The 26,333-nt window shown below is 44.1% G+C and overlaps 1 protein-coding gene across 1 annotated transcript; it reads right to left on the bottom strand.

Annotated features, from left to right (window-relative positions):
- Positions 1-596: 596 nt before the first annotated feature.
- On the bottom strand, positions 597-26,333 carry LOC138788975 (flavin-containing monooxygenase 5-like). Its single transcript, XM_069967429.1, has 8 exons — positions 26,088-26,333; positions 16,725-16,913; positions 11,841-12,003; positions 8,180-8,322; positions 6,967-7,166; positions 4,815-5,170; positions 3,488-3,560; positions 597-1,793 (listed from the first exon to the last, which is right to left on the bottom strand). The coding sequence occupies exons 1-8, from the start codon at positions 26,217-26,219 to the stop codon at positions 1,433-1,435; spliced, it is 1,617 nt and encodes a 538-aa protein (XP_069823530.1). The 5' UTR covers positions 26,220-26,333; the 3' UTR covers positions 597-1,432.

The following is a 26,333-nucleotide window of genomic DNA, read 5'->3' as shown; positions in this document are numbered from 1 at the left end:
ACTGACACACACTGACTGACTGACACAGACACTGATAGACTGACACTGATTAACACTGACACACAGCACTTAAATCTCAGCCTTCTCCACCTTCCTCTCTGTTCGGCTGCTCTTCACACTGTAAGGTTGAGGACCTTCCGGTCATGTGATCAGGTCCTTCACCCTTTTTTTTCTCTGTGTGCAGGTCCTGCTCCTGTGTCTTCTGATGTTCAGCACTCACTACAGTGAGCAGACTGAACATTCAACCACCGGGCCCCTGTCCCTCTCTGGGCCCCTAGAGGCACTGTGGGCCCCAGCACTTGCCCAGGTAAACAATGTGCTGACACCGGCCCTGAGTAAGATGCCCACTACATGGCCCTTTAGCCTTACAATAAAAGCAGTGTACCCTTTAAAATATACAGTGCATGGCCATGAGGCTTAAAAGGGAACCCTGTTCACTACCACCAGCCGGGATCTCTGAGCGGTGGCTGACAAAGCAAGGGCCGGACTTCTCGCTCTGGGAAGAAATGTGGCTGGAGGCAATATTTTGCTATGTGGAAGTTGATGGCACTATATATAATACACTATACCCTATATAAAGAAAAAAATGGGGGGGGGAATGATCAATATAACAATTTTATTTTTCTGTGTTTTCTTATTACAATGTTGATCGGTCAATCCTCCCATTTTCTTCCACTCCTGTATGGAATATTAATGCGTTTGTTGTATGCAGCCACCTTCACTCCATTATGTCAGATACAACTAGTGAATAATACATCTAATGAGCAATATGGTTACCATGTATATTAAGTGTAAGCAATCGAGTACAACCTTACACAGACTCTACACTTGTGTAAGCGGTGAAATGTGGTGTAAATGTGGCGAATTTTATATAATGTCATTTAAATAGTTTAGCGCCATGCCTTGTTAGCACAGTTATTGGTTTAGAAAAAAACAATGCATATTTGGTTGGTTTTAAAGGGATACTCTAGAGAGAAAAAAATATTTCTGTAAGTTATACAGATATGTAAATTACTTCTATTAAACAAATCTAAGCTTCCAGTTGGTATTGGCAGCTATATGCCATGGAGGAAGTTGTGTAGTTCTTTCCTGTCAGTCTTGATGCTCTCTGCTGCCCCCTCTGTCCATGTCAAGAACTGTCCACTAGCAGGAGCCAACTTTCACAATAAATTCCTGCTCTGGACAGTTCCTGACATGGACAGAGGTGGCAGCAGAGAGCACTGTGTATTGTGGAGACAATACACCACTTCCTGCAGGACATACAGCAGCTGATAAGTACTTGTTCTTTTTTTTTTTTTAACAATTTTTTTACAAATCTGTATAACATGCACCAGATTACTTGAATTTGTTTTCTCCGGAGTACCTCCTCTTTAACGTGTGAAAAGCTATAGTGTTGTAAATATCACGATATGCTGGAGTCCCAGACGACAATCTATCTGCCTGAAACATAAGCAAAATAGGCAGCTGCCAAGATAACAAAGATGGCAGATACTTTCAGAAGGAATGGTATCTTAGCTTGGCTTTCCATCGCATCCTCGCAGACGCGAGTCTTGGTCGGCTTAATAATGCGTTCTTTTTGAGTTAAAATGGCGTTTCTTGCACCTGACCACTTGAGAGGTCCTTGAAGGCGATACTGGTAAGGTGTACAGGGCCCAAAAAACATCTCTGAGGCAAGTTTAGGGTCTGTAATCCAATACTTTAGAAGGTTGGGCTTTGCACCAAACTGAGAAGCTATTTCATCCAGGTATTCCATAAAGTCGACCTGGATTGTGTGTCGGGGGCTCTCTACATACCTTGAAGAAAAAAGAGACAAAGATGATAAGGCAAGTGTGCAGAAGCATGAAGTTGCTCGGGGGTGTAACTATAGGCGGGGCAGAGGGCACTGTTACACCCATTAGGTCTCTCCTTCCTTTATGACAAGACCAGAACATTAAAGCGTAACTGTCTTTTTTTTTCTCGCAGAAATCAGTAGTATAAGCGATTTTAAGAAACACTATAATAGGTTTTATTCGGGGGAAAAAAGCCTCTTTCTGTACTCAAAAAGCAATCTCCAAGCCTCCCCCCCGACTTCTTATCTGTGCATTATCAGGCAAATCCGTCTTTATTACAGAGAAGCCAGTGAAGATGGGTTCTACTGTGTCCATTATATCCTATAGAGGGGGGGGGGTGAGGGAGATGAGTGGGCAGGGAGAAGAGACATGTAGGTCAGCTGTTTGTAGACTCTCTGTGCACCTAAAATGCAGGATTCTGGGGTCAGAAAGGTCAGTGCTTATCTAGGGACTTGCTAAGAGAAGATTGCAGGGTGTTGTGCTTTGCAGGACTGCTCTGTGCTCCCTCACTCCTCCCAGCCCCTCCCCTCTCCATAGAGCATAATAGACACAGAAATCCTGCTTCTTTTGAAGTGAGGGGGGAGCTAGGAAAACTGCCTTTTCAGTACAGAAGGAAACTCTTTTAGTATATAAAACCTATTACAGAGTTTCTTAAAATCGCTTGTACTATGGTTATTTATTGTTTTTAGAAAAATGACCCTGAAATGAAGTTACAGTGTGTGTGTGTGTGTGGGGGGGGGGGGGGGGGGGCTGATACAAATTTTGTGCTGGGGCCGGCACCTTCAAGTTACTTCTCTAAAGCTGCTTGAATAGTATAACCAAATAATACCTTTAAGGGAACCTTTCATCCATGGTATGCTTTCTTGGCTTAGGCCAGCATAAAATAGGGAAAGACATACAATTTTCAGCTGTCTGTCCCCAGGCTGTAATTCCAAGGCATTTCTGCCCAAAATACAGCCGCATGCCACAAGAGATAGGTCTGATGTTACAGTCCCTGATTGGCAGGTATTTTTATAAGCACAGTGCATAAGCTGCTGGCTGATGCTAGGGTATAATAAAAAAAAAAAATAAAGATTATACTTACCTGTTCAGGCTCCCCCAGTGTCCTGTTGTCTTGTTCCTGTATTTTCTTCTCACCTCAGCTGCCTCCAGCACTTCCAAACCCTGAAGTGACTGGCAATTCAACCAATCACTGGCCGCGGCATTGTCCAGTCTAGGCCAGTGATTGGCTGAGCGGCATGTAATTTCAGAGACGGGATTATAAGTCCCTGTGGCAGCTGCGGTGAGTGGGGCACACAGGTCTGAGGCTGGAGGACACCGGGGAAGCCTAGACAGGTAAGTACATCTCTTTATTATTTTTACACCAAAACAAAAGCTGTACGGACATCGTTAACCATGTTCGTGCAGCCCTTGCTGCAGGATAATCAAGCCATGAATGGGCCTGGTAGGCACAGTGCGGGGTCAGGCTAAGTAATACGGTCCTTACAATGAAGACAGTCTGCTGTAAGAGCGGGTGGGGTAAAGTGCACAGCTGTATGTGTCTACTGACTCTCTCCAACAATCATTGGGGATCTGAACGCAAGACCCCAACCAACAAGTCTCTACAACTTGTCCAATTTTTTTTTTCTTGTAACAATGCCCATTAGCCAATAACTTACCGTCTGGCCATTTCTCCCTTCGTCATAGATATGTCTTCCTGCATACATTTCGATGAAGGCAATTTGCACAGTCCTGAAAAATAATGAAACTGTATCAGAAAAAGTCCAAGAGGTAAGTGAAGTATATGGCACGTGACCGCTGGGGCCAGTACCTGACTGCAGTGGTGCTGTATACAGTGTACAGTGATGTCACTTTGGCACTTCCACCCCACTTAAATTCATCCATTTAGTAAGTAAACTTCTATTTAAATTTTAATAAACAGATGCCGTTAATTTTTTATAGACGTAACTGTAAATTAATGGATGAAGTAGAACAAACCTAAAGGTGCCTATACGACTAAAGTCGTCTGAATCCACCACCTTTAGCAAGTTCGGTCAAATGTCTAAAATGAACAGAAGCTTTCCAAGAAGGGTCACATGTATTGGAGCTCTATTGGAGCCCTTTTGTTCTTGGAGGGACAAGCCAGTGCAAGAGCAGTCTGGCTGTGGCTTTCGCCTCCCTGCCCCATAGGGAACACATGAATATTCCAAACCCTCATGTATAAGGGTAGGTTGGAAGAGATAACAGTTGGCCAAAAAAAAAAAAAACAGTTACAGCCAACAGTTATTGAAATTGTATGGTCAATCCAAAATTGTGAGTTCAGATTGTACCTAAAAGGGTGCTCCGGTGGCATTAACATTTTTACCCCTTTCACCATCGAAGCAAAGTGCACCCTTGAACAACCGTGTAAAAGGGCCCTTAGTACCCCAGAGAACTTGTGGTTACTTCATGAAAAGTAGGTAGATAAACAAAACACAAAAATTGTGATAAACTCCAAGAACTGATTAGGGGAAAAAAGGTGGCCATCAGTCAGGATTTGGCCAGAAAGGTGATATCCGGCACATCAGGGCAAACTGCAAAAGGTCTTAAAAAAGAAGGTCAACACTGTAAATATTGAGCCTTTGTATAAACGCTGATCGGTGGTGGCACTGTGTGTTGGCACACCATAGAACTGATATTGATAACCTATCCTGACGAGAAGTCAACAATCATTTTTGTTTGGAAAATCCCTTTCAGGCCACGACCACGCAACATCTTTTTTTGGCCATTTGACAGACATTGTGGCCCCAAACAGGAAAGAGGAAATGAAGCCTTAACATGTTATTTGATTATTGTTTCTAAAGAGAACTCAATATTATGTTGATCACATGGTTTAAATCTTGGATGAACCAAAACAAAGATGGTCATAGATTTATTGCAGGCAGGATTGCACAGCAAACAAATGTAATAAAATAAAAACATGGATCCCCATTGGATCTGCTATAAAGTGATACCAGCTGTTCTTACCTTTAAAGACTCTTGTGGCCCATCGAGATTGAAGCTCCGCAATTGGCATGATTGCACCGATGGGCTGAATAAGGCCGATGAAGGCCACTGTCGACTTTTCCAACATTGGTGGAAAAACCAATTTGTACAAAGATATGTGATTCTGTTGTACTTTAAGCTCAGCCTCGTCAAAAAACGGGAAAGAAAAACTGTAGCCAGTAGCAAAAAACACGACATCAACGTCTTTCTCTACGGTGCCATCTTCAAAAATCACGTCTGTCTCAGTGAACTCCTTCACATTGGGCTTTACGAGAACCTTCCCTGAGATGATCCGGTTGGGCAGGTCATCATTAATAGTCGGGTGCTGGCTGAGAATTCTAAATACGCAGATTAGAAATTAAAGAGTTACCGGTAATTACAAATAAAGTGTCAATACATGTTGGATTTTTTTTCCCCATGCATACACCTATTTAATGTGTAACCTAATTTCCAGGTTACACTTATAGGCTCTTTTACATTGGCCAAATGGAAAAAGATAATGCGCACTGGTCTTGAAGGTAGACGCTCATTCACTGAGCCTTCATACGACTTCATACGTTGGGGATGTCTTATTTCTCTCCCTCCGGCCTGGGGGAGAGAAATAAGACATACCCCGAAAATAACAGATAGGTTGAGATTTATCAAACTGGTGTAAAGTAGAATTGTCTTAGTTGCCCCTAGCAACCAATCAGATTCCATCTTTCATTTTACAAAGAGTCTGTGAGGAATGAAAAGTGGAATCTGATTGGTTGCTAGGGGCAACTAAGACAATTCTATTTTACACCAGTTTGATAAATCTCCCCAATAGTGTCTCTTTTGGAGTAAAAATTAATATAAGGCACTGTCTTATTTTCGGGGAAACACTGTATCACCTATTTACACAGGACAATGTGCAGCCAATAACAATGATTTAAATGACTGTACAAAGGATGTGATTGGCCGATATTTAATGGCTGGTCATGGACCCTTTGCATGGACCAGTTATCGGGGAATAAATGTCCCTACAACAACTTCCCTTTTATTACGGATTTTCTTTATATCTAGTCCCATGGTTTATAAGTTTTAAATGCTGTGATGTTAACCCAACTAGGGATGGTCCAAACCGAGTTCGGTTCGGGTTCAATGGAGCGGGCAGACAGCGGGAATCTGATGCCGAGCGTTCGGGTTCATACGAACCCGAACCTCGGAGAGTTCAGACCATCCCTAAACCCAACCTAAGGGTTGTATAACACGGGCCAATCACTTTAGTAAACAAGCTAGATCAGCGCTCGTTTACCGAGCCTATTACACGGCTCGATTATGGTGCAGCAAGGATTGCACGGACATTGTTGTCTTGCTGTAAATAGTAAATAATAAACTGTATATGGTACATCTCCACACTCACCGGTGTCTTCCTGGCTTCTCCTCGCTCTCCGCAGCCGCCGGTATGGCTTCAGAGTCAGTCTCTAAAGTGACAGGCTCCGGCCAGTGATTAGCTGTGCAGCCTGTCACTACAGAGACTGACTCTGAAGTTGTACCGGCGGCTGTGGGGAACGTGGAGAAGAGAAGACAACACCGGAGAGAGTGGAGAGGTAACGTATATGGTTTATTATTTTCTTTGCAGGTCAGCCGTCAGCCGCTGATGGTTGTGGGTCACAGGGGTGAGACCTGCATCAGACATATGGAATACCCTGAAAATATGTCATGATTTTTTGAGATGGATAATTCCTTAAATAGGACGTGTCACCCCTCCTGACCTGTCTATTTTAGAAAATACATATAATGCCATGAAATATCACTTCTGGAATATCTCTGGAACAATCCATTCTGGAATATCTCTGGAACATCTCTGTGATGTGCCATTCCTGTTATTCTTCTTAGAAATATTTGACTTAATAACCAACTGGGTGTTACCAACTGTGGGCGTGTCTCTGCACAGTCCAGGACTGTCAGCCCTGATTGGATAGTGTCAGACGGTGTGTGGACACACCCCCAGTTGGTTACACCTACTTGGTTTTTGTGTCATTATTTCATGGGCATTGCATGAATTTAGTAAAACGGACAGGCCAGGAACGATGGTTGGTCCTCTTTAAAGTCCTCATAGAGAAGGAAAGGTGCATTATCTGTTCTACAAATCCATTGCAGTGGCATTTACCTGTGTTTAGGCTTTAGGCCGAAATTCTCATGATTAAAGCGTTTATTCAGTCTTTCTTCAGCCCAGCAATTCAACATTTCTGTGGTCATGAATTTTTTAACAAACAACTTATAGCGGCTATACAGAACCACATCTAGTGGAAAGCCGTCATCGGATACACGGTTGATAACCCATGCACCTCTCCTGGTACTCAGGAAGACCTGGGGATAAAATAAAAAATTAAATAAATATATACATATAAACAATAAATATGTAAAAAAAAAAAACAGCTGGCATGGCCAACCATTGAATGGTTAAAGGAGTTTTCTGACCATTAAAAAGAACTTAAAAGGGCTAAAACTATTAAAAACATAATATATATATATATATGTATATATATATATATATATATATATATATATATATATATATATATAATTAAAGGGGCATGAACGGGTGTCAGAAATTTAAATAGATTTAAATAGAAAGTGGTGTATTCTTTCCAGTCTGACACAGTGCTCTCTGCTGCCATCTCTGTCCATGTCAGGAACTGTCCAGGGCGGTAGAAAATCCCCATAGAAATCCTCTCCTGCTCTGGACAGTTCCTGACATGGACAGAGGTGGCAGCAGAGAGCATTATTTCAGACTGGAAAGAATACACCACTTTTTGCAGGACATACAGCAGCTGATAAGAATGGTAAGACGTGAGATTTTTTTGTAGTTAATTACAAATCTATATAACTTTCTGAAACCAGTTGATTTGAAAGTAAAAAAAATTACGCCAGAGTACCCCTTTAACAATAAAATACTAGCATTTTAAAAATTGCTTTGGTCTACCATTATACAGATAGATGTGTAGTGGTAGGACCCCTTATCATGGCAGGTGGGCTCACATAGTGACCAAAGAAACCCATAAATGTATGTCCCCAAAAGACTGGTAAATTGCCAGGGGTTTCTAATACTGCACCTGCGGAGATCAGGGGATTGGGTTCCATTCAAGGATCATTCCATGTGATACAATAATTATGAATAGGGAAAGGGGTGAAATAATATCCGTACCAATGAAAGATGTTCCATGGGTGTGATACACAGTCACATGAAAACACATAAATCTCACCCCCTACAAATAAAAGTATTGTAGTGCACAATCTGATGGAAAGCATGTTTAACATTTTGCACCTGTTATAAGCGAGTGTTTTTTATTCAATTAACGGACCTGTAGAACAAATATTACCTGTTTGGCGACTGAACTCATTTCTACCGCTAAGTCTCCACCAGAGTTCCCGATCCCGATCACAATAATTTTCTTATCTTCGAATTGCTGGGGATTTTTATAATCCCGACTGTGAAAATATTGCCCTTTAAATTTCTCAATTCCTACGAAAAAAATATGTGAAAAAAAAAAGTTTTTTTTAAATTCTAAAATATGCAAAACAAAGGGCGTAGTTGTAGTACTGCACTGTACTTTATAATTTAACATTGAAGTCTGCAGAACACTCAGTGACGTATACCACAGAGAAGGCGCATGTTTTGGCCTTTTTGGTGGTGTACTAAACGGGCAAGCCCTGTTTGCCTGATGGGCAGGGAGCAGGGGTGAAGCAGGGAGGAGGCGTTGTCTACTCCGGCTCCTATAGCTTTATCCATGATTTCCAGGACTCCCTAGGGCTGCATCCAACTTCAGCAGCCACCGCTTATCAAACGCTGCACACTCGGGTTCGGACAAACTCAAGTGTCATTGAAGTGTGCTCAACTCTACACATTACAAAACATTAGCTGTTGTGCTAAGCCTTTATACCAACTGGCATCAGAACTTTTTAGTTTTTTTTAACAAAGTGACTGAACAATTAAAGGACAAGTGCCATGAAAAACTTTTTTCCCAGTAATTGAAGCACATTACAAAGTTATATAACTCTGTAATATGCTTCAATCACCTATCTGCCTCCCTTCCCTGTCTTTTCCCCCCTCCACCCCCCACCAGGAAGTGTCCTGACTCACACAGACCTAATTACTGTCGTCACCGTCACCAAGCTCTTCTCTCAGCTCCTTCTCCTGTTACACCAGTATCCCCCCCCCTCCCCTGCCTTGTCAGGTGACTCAGCTTGCTCAGCTCCCATTGGCTAAACAACTGCAAGCCATCACTTGTCACATCTCACTTGCTTATCTTTCCTCTGACTGACTCCGGCACATAGGCAGCTCCCCCCTCCCCTCCCCTCATACCCTCTCTCCTGCCGTGGACTCAGTGAAGGAGTCATGTCACTAGAGAAGATAAGCTGAGCAAGCAGAGTCACCTGACAAGGAGGGGAGGCTGGTGTAACAGGAGCTAGAGCAGCCCTCCTGCTGATGACTCATCCTCACAAGAAGGAGCTGCCTGGTGACGGTGATGACAGTAATCAGGTCTGTGTGAGTCAGGACACTTCCTGGTGGGGGAAAAAGACAGGGAAGGGAGGCAGATAGGTGATTGAAGCACATTACAGAGTTATATAACTTTGTAATGTGCTTCAATTACTGGGAAAAAGTTTTTCATGGCACTTGTCCTTTAAGATTCAAAGGGGATATCCAAGATTAAAAAAAACATGCCCACTCTCTTCCAGAAACAGCACAACTATGTCTCCAGTCACTTCCAAGGAACTGAATAGCAAAACCCCTCCCAAACTGGGCTGTTCCTGGAAGAAAGCGTCCATGATTTTCTAAGCCTAGATAAACCCTTTAACCCCTTCAGGACCAGACTACATTTTTTTTTGCACTTTTGTTTTTTCCTCCTCGTGTTTAAAAGGCCAAAGCGCTTACATTTTTTCATCAACAGACCCACATGAGTCCTTTTTTTTTTGCGCCACTAATTGTACTTTGCAATGGCAGACTTAATTTTTGCATAAAAAAACACTGCAAAACCAGAAGAAAATTAAATGTGTAATGAAATTGAAAGAAATAAAATGCCTTTTTTTTTATTTGGGGGGTATTTGTATTTACGCCGTTCACCCTGGGGTAAAACTGACTTGTTATGCATGTTCCTCAAGTTATTACGATTACAATGATATGTAACATGTATAACTTTTCTTTTATCTGATGGCTTTTAAAAAATTAAAACCATTGGTAATAAATATATGTCCCTTAAAATCGCTCCATTCCCAGGCTTATAACGCTTTTATCCTTTGGTCTATGGGGCTGTGTGAGGTGTCATTTTTTGTGCCATGATGTGTTCTTTCTATCGGTACCTTGATTGCGCATATACGACTTTTTGATCACATTTTATTACAATTTTTCTGGATTTAATGTGACCAATAATGTGCAATTTAGCACTTCGGAATTTTTTGCGCTTACGCCGTTTACTGTGCGAGATCAGGAATTAAATAAATAAATAGTTCAGGCGATTACACACGCGGCGATACCAAACATGTTTATTTATTTTTATTTATAAAATGGGGAAAGGGGGGTGATTCAAACTTTTATTAGGGGAGGGGATTATTTATTAATAGAAAAAATATTTATTTACTTTTTTACACATATACTAGAAGCCCCCCTGGGGGACTTCTAGTATAAGTACACTGATCTCTCATAGAGATCTATGCAGTATAGTTATACTGCATAGATCCATGAGATAGGCACTCCATGAGATAGGCGCCATTACGGCGCAGACCCCAGCAAAGACCAGATGCGGGGGTCGCCCCTCCGCGAGCAAATCGCGGGGGGGCGATCCCCCCACTAAACACCAGGGAAGTGAAAAAGCCGCATGTTAAATGCAGCTGTCAGTTTTGACAGATGCATTTAAAATGCTTATTAGCCGACACGGTGATCGGACCGTGCCCGCTAATTGCCGCCGTCCTGGGCTACAAGCATAACCCGGGATCACGGCGGTTCAGAGCAGGGTCGCCGCGCGGCCCCTCTCTGAACTCCCCCACCCGCATGAGGACGTACAGTTACGCCCTCATGCGGGAAGGGGTTAAGATATTGGCGAGCTCTTCGCAAGATGTAAGCCATCTAATAGTTCTGCAGAGTCAGTTAGACATCACAGGAGACAAAGTGCATCATGGGAAAGCCCAAACCAGGAAGCGAAGAGAAATTAAGCCCCCAACTGGAGCTTCAGGGACCTGCAAACAGCGGGAAATTCAAACTGAGGCAGATTCAGGAGGGATGGTAAATGTAAAAACAATGTTTATGATTGATTGGGTTTTTTTTTACCAGCACCTTTAAGGATGTGGATGAATTTTAAAGCGTTGCTTAGGCCATGAACTATGTGGGATCCCTCACGATAGACTTGTCAATCACAAGGTAAACAGTATAAGGCTATGTTCACACTGCGTATGAGTCCGTCCGTAGTTCGTACGCCGCCGTACATGTGCGGCTGAAACTAGGGGCGTGGGAAAAGTAGACATGCGGCCGGATGCCGAATCGCGACCATACGCCCGCAGTACAGTTATGCTTCCCTAGCTTGTTTCGAAGCGATCTGAGGCAGGTCATTTACTTGTAAATCTTCGCCCAATAAAACTCACAGAACCTTTTGGATCGAAAAATCAAGTTCAATTTGGCTGAAATAAGTACTTCGTACGGAACCGCATGGAAATCCACGGCCGTGAGTTTCAACATTTCCGTCCTCAAACAATGGTCTTGTTCATTTTTCACGGCGCCGTATACGATCCGTCCGTAAGCTCATACGTAGTGTGCACTGTGCGGGCGTATATCGTATACTTCCCAGCGAACGCATCAACCTCAAAACTATGTGCGTATATTCACGGTTCGCACTACGGACGGAAACATACGCAGTGTGAACGTAGCCTCAAAGAAAATGACATTTTTCTATATACCCTCCTGAAACTGAAACCTTCTCACTGAAAATTTTAGGTACCAGAATAACAGATAATAACATAAAAAAATTTTGTAATTGATATAATTAATAATACCGGGAAAAGTATGTAGAGGTAAATGTGGAAAGGTGTGGTGTCCACTACAGACGAGTATGCCATCAAAAATCCCCACTTCTTGCTTCCCATCACATTCTGTCACTACATCCCACTGACCCGTGGTGGCAAAGTCAGGACGCTTCTTGATGTTACACACTTTGGTCTGGAAAAGAAAATGAAGAACAGCAAAACTTTGGGCTTTTACACAGCCTTAAAATCTCGGAAAATCGCCAAGAAAAACACCCGCAGCCAGATGTTAGTTGAAGGTCAATGGAAGTTTATGATCTGCCTTACACACTTAGCGTTTTTCTCTCCTTTCTGTTGTTTTTGAGACTCTGTGGCAGTTTTTCCAAAGCGCAGCATGCTGAGGGTGTGGCGTTTTTTTTTTTCTCCCATAGACTTCAATGGGATTGTTTTAGTCTCAAAAACTCCATTGCTGTGCATATGGTGTTTTTGCCACCTTTTGTGGCCCAGGAGCTAGGTCATGTGATGGCAGAGGGAAAAAAAAGTTCACCACACAAAAACGCCTAAAACACAAAAAAAGATCATAAAGTCAAAAAAGGCAGAAAAAAATGTAAATGCATGAGAAAAGGATGGTCCCCAATCAGGGGCGTAGCTAATGTCTCTTGGGCCCTGGTGCAAGAGGTCAACTTGGCCCCCCCCCCCTTTCTCGATGCTATTGGTAGATATATATCTCAAGACTGATATTACCAATAATACCAGTATACAGGAAATATTATCACCGTACATATTACCGCCATACTGTTACTAAACAAATCCTGTTTATTGAGACCCATATTACCAGTACACAAGGGGAAATATTACTGCCACACCACAACCATCACCACCATATTGTTACTGACCAAATCCAGTATACTAAATCCAATAAAACACAGTACCAGATAACAACAAATAATACCACCACATACTGACTAACACCACTGCTGCTACTGACTAATACCACCACATACTGACTAACACCACTGCTGCTACTGACTAATACCACCACATACTGACTAACACCACCACTGCTACTGAATATAATCCTCTGTACATAGACCAATATCACCTCATCCAGTCATATAGAGGTGGATGCAGCTCCACACAGGCTCTATACACCATATACATTACAGTGCAGTTATATCAAGTGACTCACAGGGGACGTCTTCTCTGATCGGAGTTCTTCCCTTTTCATCTTCTTCTCCATCTGCCCTGGGCCATTATGAGAACGTCTGAGCCACGAATCCACAGAATCTGCCAGACAGACATATTAGTCTCCTCACACTGACACCATCCTCATCTCTATACACACTGCACATCTGTATTGGCCCCTTTACACCCTCATTTAGTAGCTAGCCCTGACACTATGTGATCCCCTTATAGTACATATCCCCCTCTGTGCATGCCCTATTGTATACACCCCCCATGTAGTCCACCTTATAGATGGCCCCCCAATGTTTCCCCCTTATAGATGCCCCCCATGTTATCCCCCATATAGATGCCCCCCATGTTATCCCCCATATAGATGCCCCCCCATTTTATCCCCCTTACAGATGCCCCCCATGTTGTCCCCTCCTCCTGCCCCTTCATCACCATACTACTACCCCTTTCATCCTCCTGCCCTCCATCATCATACCATTACACCCTTCATCATCCTCTTGTTCCTTCATCATACCACTACACCCCCCATCATCATCTTGTTCCATCATCATCATACCACTACACCCCTCATCATCCTCTTGTTCCATCATAATCATACCACTACACCCCCATCATCTTTTGTTTCATCATCATACCACTACACCCCCCATCATCCTCTTGTTCCATCATCATCATACCACTACACCCCCATCATCCTCTTGTTCCATCATCATCATACCACTACACCCCCCATCATCCTCTTGTTCCTTCATCATACCACTACACCCCCATCATCCTCTTGTTTCATCATCATACCACTACACCCCCATCATCCTCTTGTTCCATCATCATCATACCACTACACCCCCCATCATCCTCTTGTTCCATCATCATCATACCACTACACCTCCCATCATCCTCTTGTTCCATCATCATACCACTACACCCCTCATCATCCTCTTGTTCCATCATCATCATACCACTACACCCTCCATCATCCTCTTGTTCCATCATCATACCACTACAACCCCCATCATCCTCTTGTTCCACCATCATACCATTATACCCCCCATCATCCTCTTGTTCCACCACCATACCACTATACCCCCATCATGTCCTTTAAAACAAAAAAATCTTTACTCACCTGAATGGTTCCTCTAGTCTTCTAGTCACGCGCGCTGGCGGGCTTCTCGCGGCGGGGGCGGGGCTTCCCGCGGAGGGGCGGAGCTTCGCGGGACCTGTCTTTTTACCTACCTGATGCTCCCAGCCCCGCACGTCAGCCGGCCCCGTCCCAGCCTCCTCTTGTGATCGCAGGCAAAACATTGCTTGCGGTCACAAGAGGGAGTGGGAGGGGAGCAGTGCAGTGGCAAGGGGGGGCCTCGCGGGCCCCCCCTTGTTAGCGGCCCGGTCGCGGCGGCGACCGCCGCGACCGTGGTAGCTACGCCCCTGCAAGTAGCTTCGGGGACACAGCAAGGTGGCATGGGGGGCCCAGCCGGGCCCCCCTGGCTGGCGGGCCGGGTCGCAACTGCGACCGTTGCGACCCCTGTAGCTACGCCACTGTCCCCAATCCTCTCAGCTACTTCATGGTTGCTGGTGATGTGCTGTCCCTGAAGGAACTGCCCCACTTGGCCAATCCCTGGACACTGTTTCAGTCGATAGTTGTGAGGCAGTTTCTGGGGGATCACGTGTTATCAACAACCAGAACGTAGTCAAGAGAACTGGGCACCGGATCATTGTGGAGGCTGGGGAAGGTTTTTTTTTTTTAGAGGGAACCTGTCATCTTTATATTATGCTTAGAGCTCAACAAAGCTTACTGAGCTGCAGCATGCACCTCCTCCCTCCCCCACACTTCATAGCTTGGACTGATTGACATACAGTGCTCACTGCTGGAAGCCGAGTTGACCACCAGGGGTGCAAGGGGTGAAAACCCCTTTAATCCTACTGATTTACAATTGAAATCTTTGGCAAAAATTAAAGGGGAACTCCGGATAAGAAAAACTTGTTTTCTATTAAAAGTATGTTAAAAGTTATATAGATGTGTCTATACAATGTATTACTGTATCTGTACGGTTCTGCCACACTGGTAGCTGATAGAAATCCAGGAAGTGAAAAAAATGGCCTCTGTGCCAATTCACATTGTCTCCTGCTCCTTCTGATCTCCCCCCCCCTAGGAGACAAATCTTCCATGCCTCTGTCTCACATTGTGTGTGTTTGCTGAGCACAGGCTGATGATGCAGAAAGGGGGCAGGGCGTGATTACCCAGGAGGCTTGGCTGCATCCCCCAATCCCCTGAGTGATTCACCATCTCTGACCAGCCAGAAGCAGGTGCAGCACTAATTTTACTGATTGTGATGGGTGGGGGACGGTGAGGGAAAGCATTGCATTCTGGGAACTGCTCAACCAGGAAGGACAGAAACACAATACGAAACAAAAAAACCCCAAACAAATGGAGATAGACAGTTAAGTAATGCTTCTGCAGAAGTTTCATTTTTTTTAACCTCTACCTGGAGTTCCCCTTTAAGGGGGACTTTTTATGGCTCAAATATGATAGACTATTAATGTTTGTGGGGGGTTAAAAATAGGGATCTGCTTAGTGAACCATACACTTTAGGCAGTTGATGGTCTATTCAGACAGCAGCTACTTCTCCTACATCCCTACACCTATACAGATTTGGTGAGGTGGGAGTTATTCTCTTAAAGACAACCCAACAGTGCCAGAACAAGAGTAGAGATGAGCGAATAGTGAAATATTCGATAATTTGAAATTCGATTCGAATAGATTCCGATATTCGTATAAATCAAATTTGACCACTAAGAGGTCACCAAGTGCACAATGACACCTTAGGAAATGATGCCAGCACCTCAGGATGCATATGGGACAGCAGGGGAAGCAGCCTGGGTGCATCTAACACTAGTGATGAGCCAACTTTTTAGGTGCAGTGTAAAATACGTAATAACGAAAATTAACGATAACTACAAATCAGTAGTAGCAAGATAACAGGTATTATCCCGCAATCACAGTATACTGGATATATAATTGGTTTTTACAATAATAAAATGAAAGAGCTGTTCAACTCCTTTACAGGACGCAGATTGCGCAAATCAGTAGTAGTAAGATAACAGGTATTATTCCACACTCACAGTAGATGTAGTAGTAGTAGATGTCTTAACACACTGCCTGTCTCACCACAGCTTCTAAATAAATGGTTTTTATACTTTTAGCCCTAACAAGGGCTTTTGGGGGTCCCTTCCTACCTAACTTCACCTAAAAGCTTCCTCTCCCTGGTATACAGTCTGTCCCTCTCTAGCTCCAACCAGCAAGTGACATGAATCTGAAATCCCCTATTCTTATATTCAGGAGGTGACGTAGTTTAGCCAGCCAATCACAGTTAGAGGTCCTGGCTACTCCCAGTGCCTGTCCCTCCCCCTGCATGTTTATTTGCTGGAAAAAAAGCGCCAGGAGATGTGGGAGGACAAATCAAATTTTAACTGCATTATCGTTCGAATATTCGAACGCAATCGAATAGCGTTAATAGTGAACTATTCGATCGAATACTATTCATGTCTGACCTTTTCACACACATCCCCCACCCCCCATCCATAGTTGGGGAAGATTTGTGACAACCCTATATACTGTGCATTTGATAGTCGTCCAGTCCCTACAAAATTGGTGGGTTCATCCAACATGTTTCTGGCCACTTTAAAACATTGAGACTCTTAAATAAAATTCACCATTTTACTTACCTTGAAGTGAATGTATTTCAAAAGGTTAAAGTGCTTGGCGTACATTCGGAAATACTCCATAATTTTGGAATTGTGCATATAGTTTGGATAGTCGTCTGGGATGGGGAAATCACTGAAGCACATCATCTCTTTGGATGTATTTATGATCACAGACTTATAGATACTGGCTCTATCCTCTTCTGGGTTCTCCTGAAAAATTAAGATGTTGAATTGTATTTGGCCCCCAAAAAACTGCATAAAACAAACTTTTTTCACACCACATTAGTTGTATGTTTGCTGCGTGTGTGTTGGGAAATCTCCATATGTACCCATAGACCCGATCAATCATTGGAGTCCTCTATTTGAGTGGATTCCATTTTCTTCTGGATGATATAGTGTAGACCTCTGTGTCATTCCATAGAAAAGGATCCAGAAAAACAGTAAGGCTATGTTCACACAATGATTTTCAACATTTTTCAATGATAATGGCCGTTGTTTGACATACTTTGTTACAACGATGGCCGCTTTTTCCCACCCTTTTGGGTGTGGCTATTTTAGAGTTCCATTCAAAATTGTGCAAACTTCGGTGAAAGGACGGTGGGAGAAAAAAAACTATGAGTGAGCAACGTAAAATAATGGCTGCTGTTCCCTAAATAACGGCCGCAAATTGATGACACGAACATTAATTTTCAGTGTGTGAACCAATGCCCGTTGTTTTCTTAGACTTCAATAAAAGTCATTGAAGACTGAAAACAACGCTCGTTACTTTAAATTAAAATGGCCGCCATTATTTTACAGTATGTGAACATAGTCTGATGTTTTATTTTAACATGGGAGCCTATGTATAATGGATACAACAAAGTGGCAGAGGTACACCTCGAAGAGTTCCCTGATGTATAACACCGCAAAAATGTGGTTTGCAAAGAGCCAGACTTAAAGGGGTAGTTCATAAAAAAAAAGTTTCCAAATCAACTTGTGCCAAAAGTGCCAGAGATTTCGAATTTACTTCTATTACAAAATCTCAAGTCTTCCAGTACTTATAAGCTGCCGTATGTCCTGCAGGAAGTGGTATTCTTTCCAGTGTGGAGAGCAGGAGAGGTTTTCTATTGGGGTTTGCTACTGCTCTGGACAGTTCCTGACATGGACAGAGGTGGCAGCAAAGAGCAGTGTGTCACACTGGAGAGAATACACCACTTCCTGTAGGACATACAGCAGCTGATAAGAACATAAAGACTACAAATCTATGACACTTTCTGGCACCAGTTGATTTGAAAGAAAAAAAAAGTTTGGTGAACAACCACTTTAAGGCTATGTTCACATTACGTAAAATAACGGCCGTTATTTTCAACGGCCGTTATTTTGAGGCCAAAACAACGGCCGTAGAATTACGACCGTATGGGCTAGTCGTGAAACTACGGCCGTTGTTTAATTTTGATTCCTAGCATGTTTATAAACGGGCTGAAACGTCATTTAATTGAAATACTGCGACTAGCCCAATAAACCACTCAGTAAATTTTTTACATTCAAATCAAGTTTAATGTGTCTGAAATAAATTTTACGTGTGCGGCCGCATTGAAATTCAAGGCCGCGGGGGGTGTGTCCAGCTGCGGATGAAGACGGACGTGTGAGTCCCGAGCTCCCGCAGGCACTGGCGATACAGCAGCTCACACAAGCCCAACTGACCCGAATCTTGCAGCAGCTGGCTTCTAACCGATCCCGCTACGAGACCCACCATGACAAGGTCTAAAAAAAGACCGGGGCTGAAGAAGGTAGCCGACTTTATCTCCGCCGCGGAGCGCACACAAGATGGCGCCGGCCGCGCTCAGCACAGCTCCACACGGCAGCCTCAGCACCCGACTTTCCCACAGCCTCCATCGGGCAGGGCGCGATCTCCGGCCACGTCCGGATCTGAGGTAAATAACACCCAGGCCTCATCCCCTCCCATGCTAGCCCTGACCTCCTCCCCAGATGCCTCCAACGTCTCCAGGGACATCCAGCCTATGCACGGCATGGCGGAGCGTCACATGGGTGCTCCGGGCCCCTCGAGGTATGCTGCAGCTGTCTACAATGAGGCTGAAACCCCCTCCTTGCCTCCCACGCCATTATCCTGGAAGGTGACCCACTCTCAGGCCCAAGCCTCAACCCCAAGAGACAGAGAAGGGTCGCTTATACCATACTCCTGCAAACCCTCCTCTGCTCCCGATATGCCAGTTACTGAATCTGTCATGAGACTCCTATTGCAGGATCTGAATACCTCCATACAGCAGAACATCGATCACGCTATATCTAAGGTGTCTAAGGACTTGGGGGCTATAGGAGATAGAACATCCCACATTGAATCCAAAATGGCGGAACTGACAAAATCTCACAATGAGCTTCTGGATTCACATAGCTCATTAGAGGAAGAAGTTGAGGCCCTGAAACTAAAACTCGCAGACGTTGAGGATAGGTCTCGACGTAATAATGTCCGACTGCGAGGAATACTGGAGACCATCAAGCCGGACCAATTGAAAGAGTTTATAACCGACTATTTAGTGTCCTTGGTGCCGGACGCTTCTGACAGAGACCTGTTTATTGACAGGGCCCACCGCCTCCCTAAGCCGACACATCTCCCTGCAGCAATCCCCAGGGATGTGATCATAAGAATCCATTTCTACCATATTAAAGAACAGATAATGGAAGCAGCAAGAAGAGCCACTGATGTTCCAGAACGTTTTTCTGCCATTTCGCTTTTTGCGGATCTGTCCGCGGCCACGCTGTCCCGCAGAAGGGAATTTGCAACAAGCACAAAGATTCTCAGGGGTCACGGAATCGCATATAAATGGGGGTTTCCAGTTAAACTCATTGTGTCCAGGAATGGGACTACTGTCATTGCTAATACCCCGGAAGACGCCGCTAAACTCTGTAAAGACTGGGACTTGATCCCAGAAGAGGAGGAAGAGGATCCCAGAGGAAAGCGCCACTCACGGCGACCAATCTCCCCTGAATGGTCCACTGTGACCTACGGCAGAAAGCGCCCACGCTGATGTCCTGTTTATGTGTTAACTCTCCCTTTACTTTGTAGGCCTGAAGAAATCTCTCACCTACTGTTTGCTTCCTCAAGAGGACTGGATATTTTGTCTACGGTTCGGGTCCAAGGGCATATCTACCCCTATGCCGGTGGGGACATGCTGTTCTCAGGTTTTCTTTACTTGTGTTACCTGTTAGACACCCTCGTTTGATGAGACTCTTACCCTCATCACCCACTATGCTTTACTCTCATTTTGTATTTTCTTTGTTTCTATGTTTAGTTTTTTCAGTTATGATGGCGAGTTGTTCCCTATTAAGCAGCATGGGCTGCAGCACTTATTTTAGATCTCTGATAGGAGGGCCCCGCCCTGTTTGCCTATTTGCCGGTAGCATGACAATCCTTAGACCTACCATTACATCATGGGTACGCGCATAGTTTCCCTGAACGTTAAGGGATTAAATTCCCCGTTCAAACGATCCCTTCTCTGGAAGGAATTGAAGCTGCAGAGAGCGGATATTTGCTGTGTTCAAGAAACCCATTTGAATCAGGAGGATCTCTATAGGCTTAAATACAAGGAATATCCTCACATTTATTCAGCTCCGGCGATGGGCAAGCGGGGCGGAGTGTCCGTTCTGATTAGAAGCTCTACTGCTTTTACCCTACACCAAAAAACAATAGATGAGGGGGGTCGCTTTGTGATGTTGGACTGCACTATTAATAATAATCGGTACATGTTGGTATCACTTTATGCGCCTAATAGAAGACAGCATAAATTCATTAGGAGAATAATTCAGAAAGCCCAAAAGTGTAAACAGGGCCCCCTCCTGATTGTTGGCGACTATAATCTAACGATTTGGCCATCGTTGGATTCTACTTCCCCAACACTCATTTCTGAACCTACCCCGTTAGCTAAAAGCATGGCATACTATAATTTAGTTGACCCGTGGAGAATTCAGCACCCTCGAGAGAGGGATTTTACCTTTTTTTCCAATCCCCATAAAATCTACACCCGGCTGGATTTCTTTCTTATAGACAAAACCCTATTACCCCGAATAAAAGCCACCTCTATTGGATCCATTACGTGGTCTGACCACTCTCCCATCACCCTCGATCTACTAGACCAGTTTAGTCATACATACGACTCAGTATGGAGATTAAATAATTTTATTCTGACTCATGATAAATACTCCCCCGCCATCCTAACAGCACTCCAAGAGTATTTTGGGATTAACGATAATAACCAAGTGACTGACACCACCTTGTGGTGCGCCCACAAAGCTACCATACGTGGCCATTTTATCAAGCAAAGCGCTCATTTTAAGAAACACCACATCTTGGAAATAACACGCCTTCAATTATTATTATCTGATCTCCACAGGTTGAACAAGGTTAAGTATGACCAGGCGAGAGCCCAAGAGATATCCCGATTGTCAACCAAATTATACGAATTGCAGGCCCACAAATATGAGTTGGCACTGAAAAAATTAAAGATATCTCATTATTGGCATGGGAACAAAACAGGCGCTCGATTAGCAAAACTAGTACACAATAGAGCTGTAAAATCACATATCCCATTTGTCTATAACCAGTCCCGAGAAAAAATAGTGGACCCTAAGGGTATTGCTAATTCCTTTGCTTCTTATTATGAATCTCTTTACAATCTTCACACAGACCCTACTACTCCGCAGCCCAAGCTCGAGAGTATCCGTTCCTATCTTGAGTCTTTATCGCTTCCTTCTATCTCTATGGAACAGGCAGATATCCTTTCCTCCCCCCTGACACTAGCGGAAGTGTTAGAGGCCATAAAATCCCTCAAATCAGGTAAATCCCCTGGGCCTGATGGCCTTACCAATGAATATTTTAAAGTATACAAGTCCACCCTAGCTCCCTATTTAGTCAGAACTTTCAATGCAGCTATAGCTGCAGGTTCATTCTCTACTGAAATGCTCATGGCATTGTTAGTGACCTTACCCAAACCGGGCAAATCCCCTGATGAGCCAGCCAATTTTAGGCCGATATCCCTTTTGAATACTGACCTAAAATTGTATGCCAAAATTATAGCTAGTAGACTGCTAGACATCTTACCACAAATCATCTCTAATGATCAGGTTGGATTTGTCAAAGGCCGACAAACGCTTGATGGTACCCGTCGATTCATCTCCTTGCTGTCCGTAGCGGAACAGCGGCGAACGCCTTCTCTGCTCCTTACCTTGGATGCGGAGAAGGCGTTCGACCGAGTTCACTGGGGGTACCTGGGACTAGTCCTGCAAAAATTTGGGTTTAAAGGGAATATTTATAAAGCAATCATGGCCCTGTACACCTCACCATGTGCTAGAGTCTTCACTTCGGGAATACTGTCCGACAGGTTTTCTATAACCAATGGCACTCGTCAGGGGTGCCCGTTGTCCCCCCTGATATTTGCAATGGTTATGGAACCGCTTGCACAAAAAGTGAGAGAGGCAGATACTATTCAGGGGATTACAATCGGATCCAAAGAGCATCGTATTGGTCTGTTTGCAGATGATGTCATCCTCTGCTTGTCATCCCCTGAATCTTCTCTGGAGGGGGTCACGCGTATACTAGAGGAATTCGGTAGCCATTCATATTATAAAGTTAATAGTTCCAAATCCCTGATATTAAATATGGGCATCTCGCCCCCCGAACAACAACACTTACAACAAAAATTCCCCTTCCCATGGTCGCAGGGACAGATCCCCTACTTAGGCATCACCCTCACCTTCCCTTCTTCCAAACTGGCGTCAACCAACTTGAATATCTTATCTACAACACTCCATACAGATATTAAGTCCTTTTCCCCCATGCCGATCTCCTGGATAGGCCGCATCGCGGTTGCAAAAATGATTTTATTACCCAAAATTCTTTTCTATTTCAGAAATCTACCTATTCCATTTCCTAGAATACGTCTCCGTCAATTGCAAAAGCTCCTAATGAGTTATGTATGGAATGGGCAAAGGGCGAGAATATCTGAAAAAATCCTCTGTCTACCTCTGAAACTAGGGGGTCTGGGGTGCCCTAACCTTGTGCAGTATTATTATGCTACGATTCTTGACCAGGCTAAATGTATGTGGTTGGCAGATAACTCTAAGCAATGGGTAGAATTGGAAAAGGTGCTGGCTAAGACACCCAACTTTCAGATTCTGTTTTGGCAGGCGAGGTTGCCGGGCAGAGGCCCATCGACCCCATATCTCACTATCAAAGCCACACTCCAAGTCTGGACTACTATAGCTACGAGACAAGATCTTCTCCCAACTAGATTGGGTGATCTGCCATTAGAAGTAGTCCAGGCCTGCATTCCAAATACAGATTATAGTGATTGGCTTGATAGGGGATTGGGGACTCTAAAAGACCTCATGGTGGGTGGGAAATTATGTTCCTTTAATCAGATAGCTAGTTCACATAATATCTCTAACAGAGATTTTTTCAAATTCCTCCAGCTCCGCCATTTTGTTTCCACCCTCCCAGCGGGCCATGATCCTCCTGTGAGTACATACGAACTATTTTTTAAGAGTACCTCGCAGGGTCTACAGGGTATTTCTAAAGCATATGGTGTACTAACCTCCACTCCAGTCTCACTCTCCTGTAAGGACAAATGGGAGTCCGATTTACAGATGTCATTTTCGGATTCTCAATGGTCCGCCACCTACCTATATAACCATAAATTTTCCCGTAGCGCTTCTCATTTGGAAGCTTCCCGGAAATTGTTGTACCGCTGGTACCTAACCCCGCATAGATTAGCCAAAATATATCCCTCATGCTCCAATATTTGCTGGAGGTGTAAAGAGGAGGTGGGTTCGCTCTACCACATATGGTGGACATGTAGAAAAATCTGTCCGTTTTGGAAACAAATATACACCCTACTGTGCGAGGTACTCCAATATTCCCCACATTGGGGACCTGAAGTAGCATTATTACATTTGAATCTGGCTCCCATGTGTTCATATGACCTGTCGATCACTATACACATACTTACGGTAGCTAAAACCAAATTAGCGCAGAAATGGAAGTGTCTAAGTGGGGCTCTGGTATACAAACAATGTTAGATGAGGTTCACGACACGTTGGAAAGTGTTATCTTAGGGCACTCTAGTGCTGCTGTGCCTTCCCTGTCACACGGGCATCTATGGGACTATAACTCGCCATCACTATTTGTGTAGGTTATTTGTTAGATGTTTCTTTTATTATGTTTCTGTTTCTGGCTGTAATGTAAGCCAGGTTTCTAAGAGGTGCGGCTGACACCTCTCTTTAAATGCAAGAAATAACATGTGTCAGGGTGATGTTTCGTTTTTCTATGCGTTTCCCTGTTGTATGGATCTGCACTGTCATGTGTATCTTGCTTTGTATGTAGGCGCCTGGGGTGTCCCAGCCGCGCTCTATTGTTATATTTGAAAAATGCTCAATAAAAATAAAGTTTAAAAAAAAAAAAAAGAAAAAAAGAAATTCAAGGCCGTAGTTGTAACATTACCGGCCGCAAATAAATGACATGTTCATTTTTCACGGGTCCGTACGAACTACACCCGTAGTCTTATACGCTGTGTGCATTGTACGACCATAGTTCGTACTAATTGCTATATCGTATCATCCTCAAAACAACGGCCGTAGTTTTGCGGTGAAGTTTGCCGTTATTTTACGTAGTGTGAACATAGCCTTAAGTGAATCTGTCAGCTGCAATTCACATTCCAAGATAGATGTTAGGACAAGTAGACACATCGTCATTTTTAAATATCTGTCAGTACTTCCATATTTTGGGAAATGCTTTTATTCTCCAATGTAAAGTTCCACCTGAGGTGCTGAGGGCTGTAATGCCTCTTTGCTTCCCTTCCCATCCCTCTACTGCCAATAAATCAAGGTTAGGGATGGGAGGCGTTACAGCTTGCAGCATTTCAAGAGCCTGGGAACGCCTCTTTGACTTTTTGCACTGAAGAATAAAAACATTTTTCCATATTCTGGAAGCACAGACAGATATACTGTATGAAAGGTACCATGTGTCTATCTAACAGGGTCAGCAGTTTGGAATGTGAATTGCAGCTGACAGATCCCCTTTTACATCTATGAAATATATACTACAATTAAAACTACTACATTCATGTTTTTAATGCATTCAGTTGTATGTATTGTTTGTGTCCGGGTTCTTTTTTGTGTGGGTGTGTGTGTGTTTTTTTTGTGTTTTTTTAACCTATGTTCTTCTCATTACAAACTATGTTCATGTAAGTCAATGATTTCTATTGAAGAATGTGATTATGAAATGCCAGAAGGAACACACACACACACTCCCACACACACACACACACACACACACACTCCCACACACACACACACTCCCACACACACACACACACACACACACTCCCACACACACACACTCACACACACACACACACACACTCCCACACACACACTCCCACACACACACACACTCCCACACACACACACACTCCCACACACACACACACACACACTCCCACACACACACTCCCACACACACACACACACACACTCCCACACACACACTCCCACATACACACACACACACACACACTCCCACACACACACACACTCACACACACACACACACTCCCACACACACACTCCCACACACACACACTCCCACACACACACGCACACTCCCACACACACACACACACTCCCACACACACACACACACTCCCACACACACACACACACTCCCACACACACACACTCCCACACACACACACACTCACACACTCCCACACACACACTCCCACACACACACACTCCCACACACACACACACACACACACACTCCCACACACACACACACACACACACACACACACTCCCACACACACACTCCCACACACACACTCCCACACACACACTCCCACACACACACACTCACACACACACACACACACTCCAACACACACACACTCCCACACACACACACACACTCCCACACACACACACACACTCTCCCACACACACACTCACACACACACACTCCCACACACACACACACACACACTCCCACACACACACACTCTCCCACACACACACTCCCACACACACACACTCACACACACACACACACACACACACGCACACTCCCACACACACTCCCCCCCCCCCCCACACACACACACACACACACTCCCACACACACACACTCCCCCCCCCCCACACACACACACACTCACACACACAATGCCACAAACTAGGTACAAAGTGCCGTACACATTTTTTGTTTCTGGAGGGGGGGACAACCAGACATATAAATAAAATATAAAGAAAAATCTCACTTTTTGGTGCCTTTCAAAAACATGCAGAAACTGACCCATAACTGCTCCATGTGAACGTGGCCTCTTATTCACTTACCTTAAACCTCCATAATCCTCCAATATCATCCGAGCTTTCAAAGCAGGTGGGCTCCAAACCTTCATCCAGGCAGCATTTTATTGCTGTCAGACCGCTAGAACCGGCCCCAATGACACAAATTTTCTGCACCATGACTGACGATACCGATCACTAAAACAAGTAAAAGTTATAAAATAGATAAGTAACACTTCTTCCCAGCTCTTTCTCCACCACTGCTCGCCGTCACTAGTGTTCTTCTAGCTGTGG

Source organism: Dendropsophus ebraccatus, chromosome 4 (assembly GCF_027789765.1).
Source record: "Dendropsophus ebraccatus isolate aDenEbr1 chromosome 4, aDenEbr1.pat, whole genome shotgun sequence".
Classification (NCBI taxonomy): Eukaryota; Metazoa; Chordata; class Amphibia; order Anura; family Hylidae; genus Dendropsophus; species Dendropsophus ebraccatus.
The sequence above is the reverse complement of the archived record's forward strand: the minus strand, read 5'-3'. Positions and strand labels throughout refer to the sequence as shown.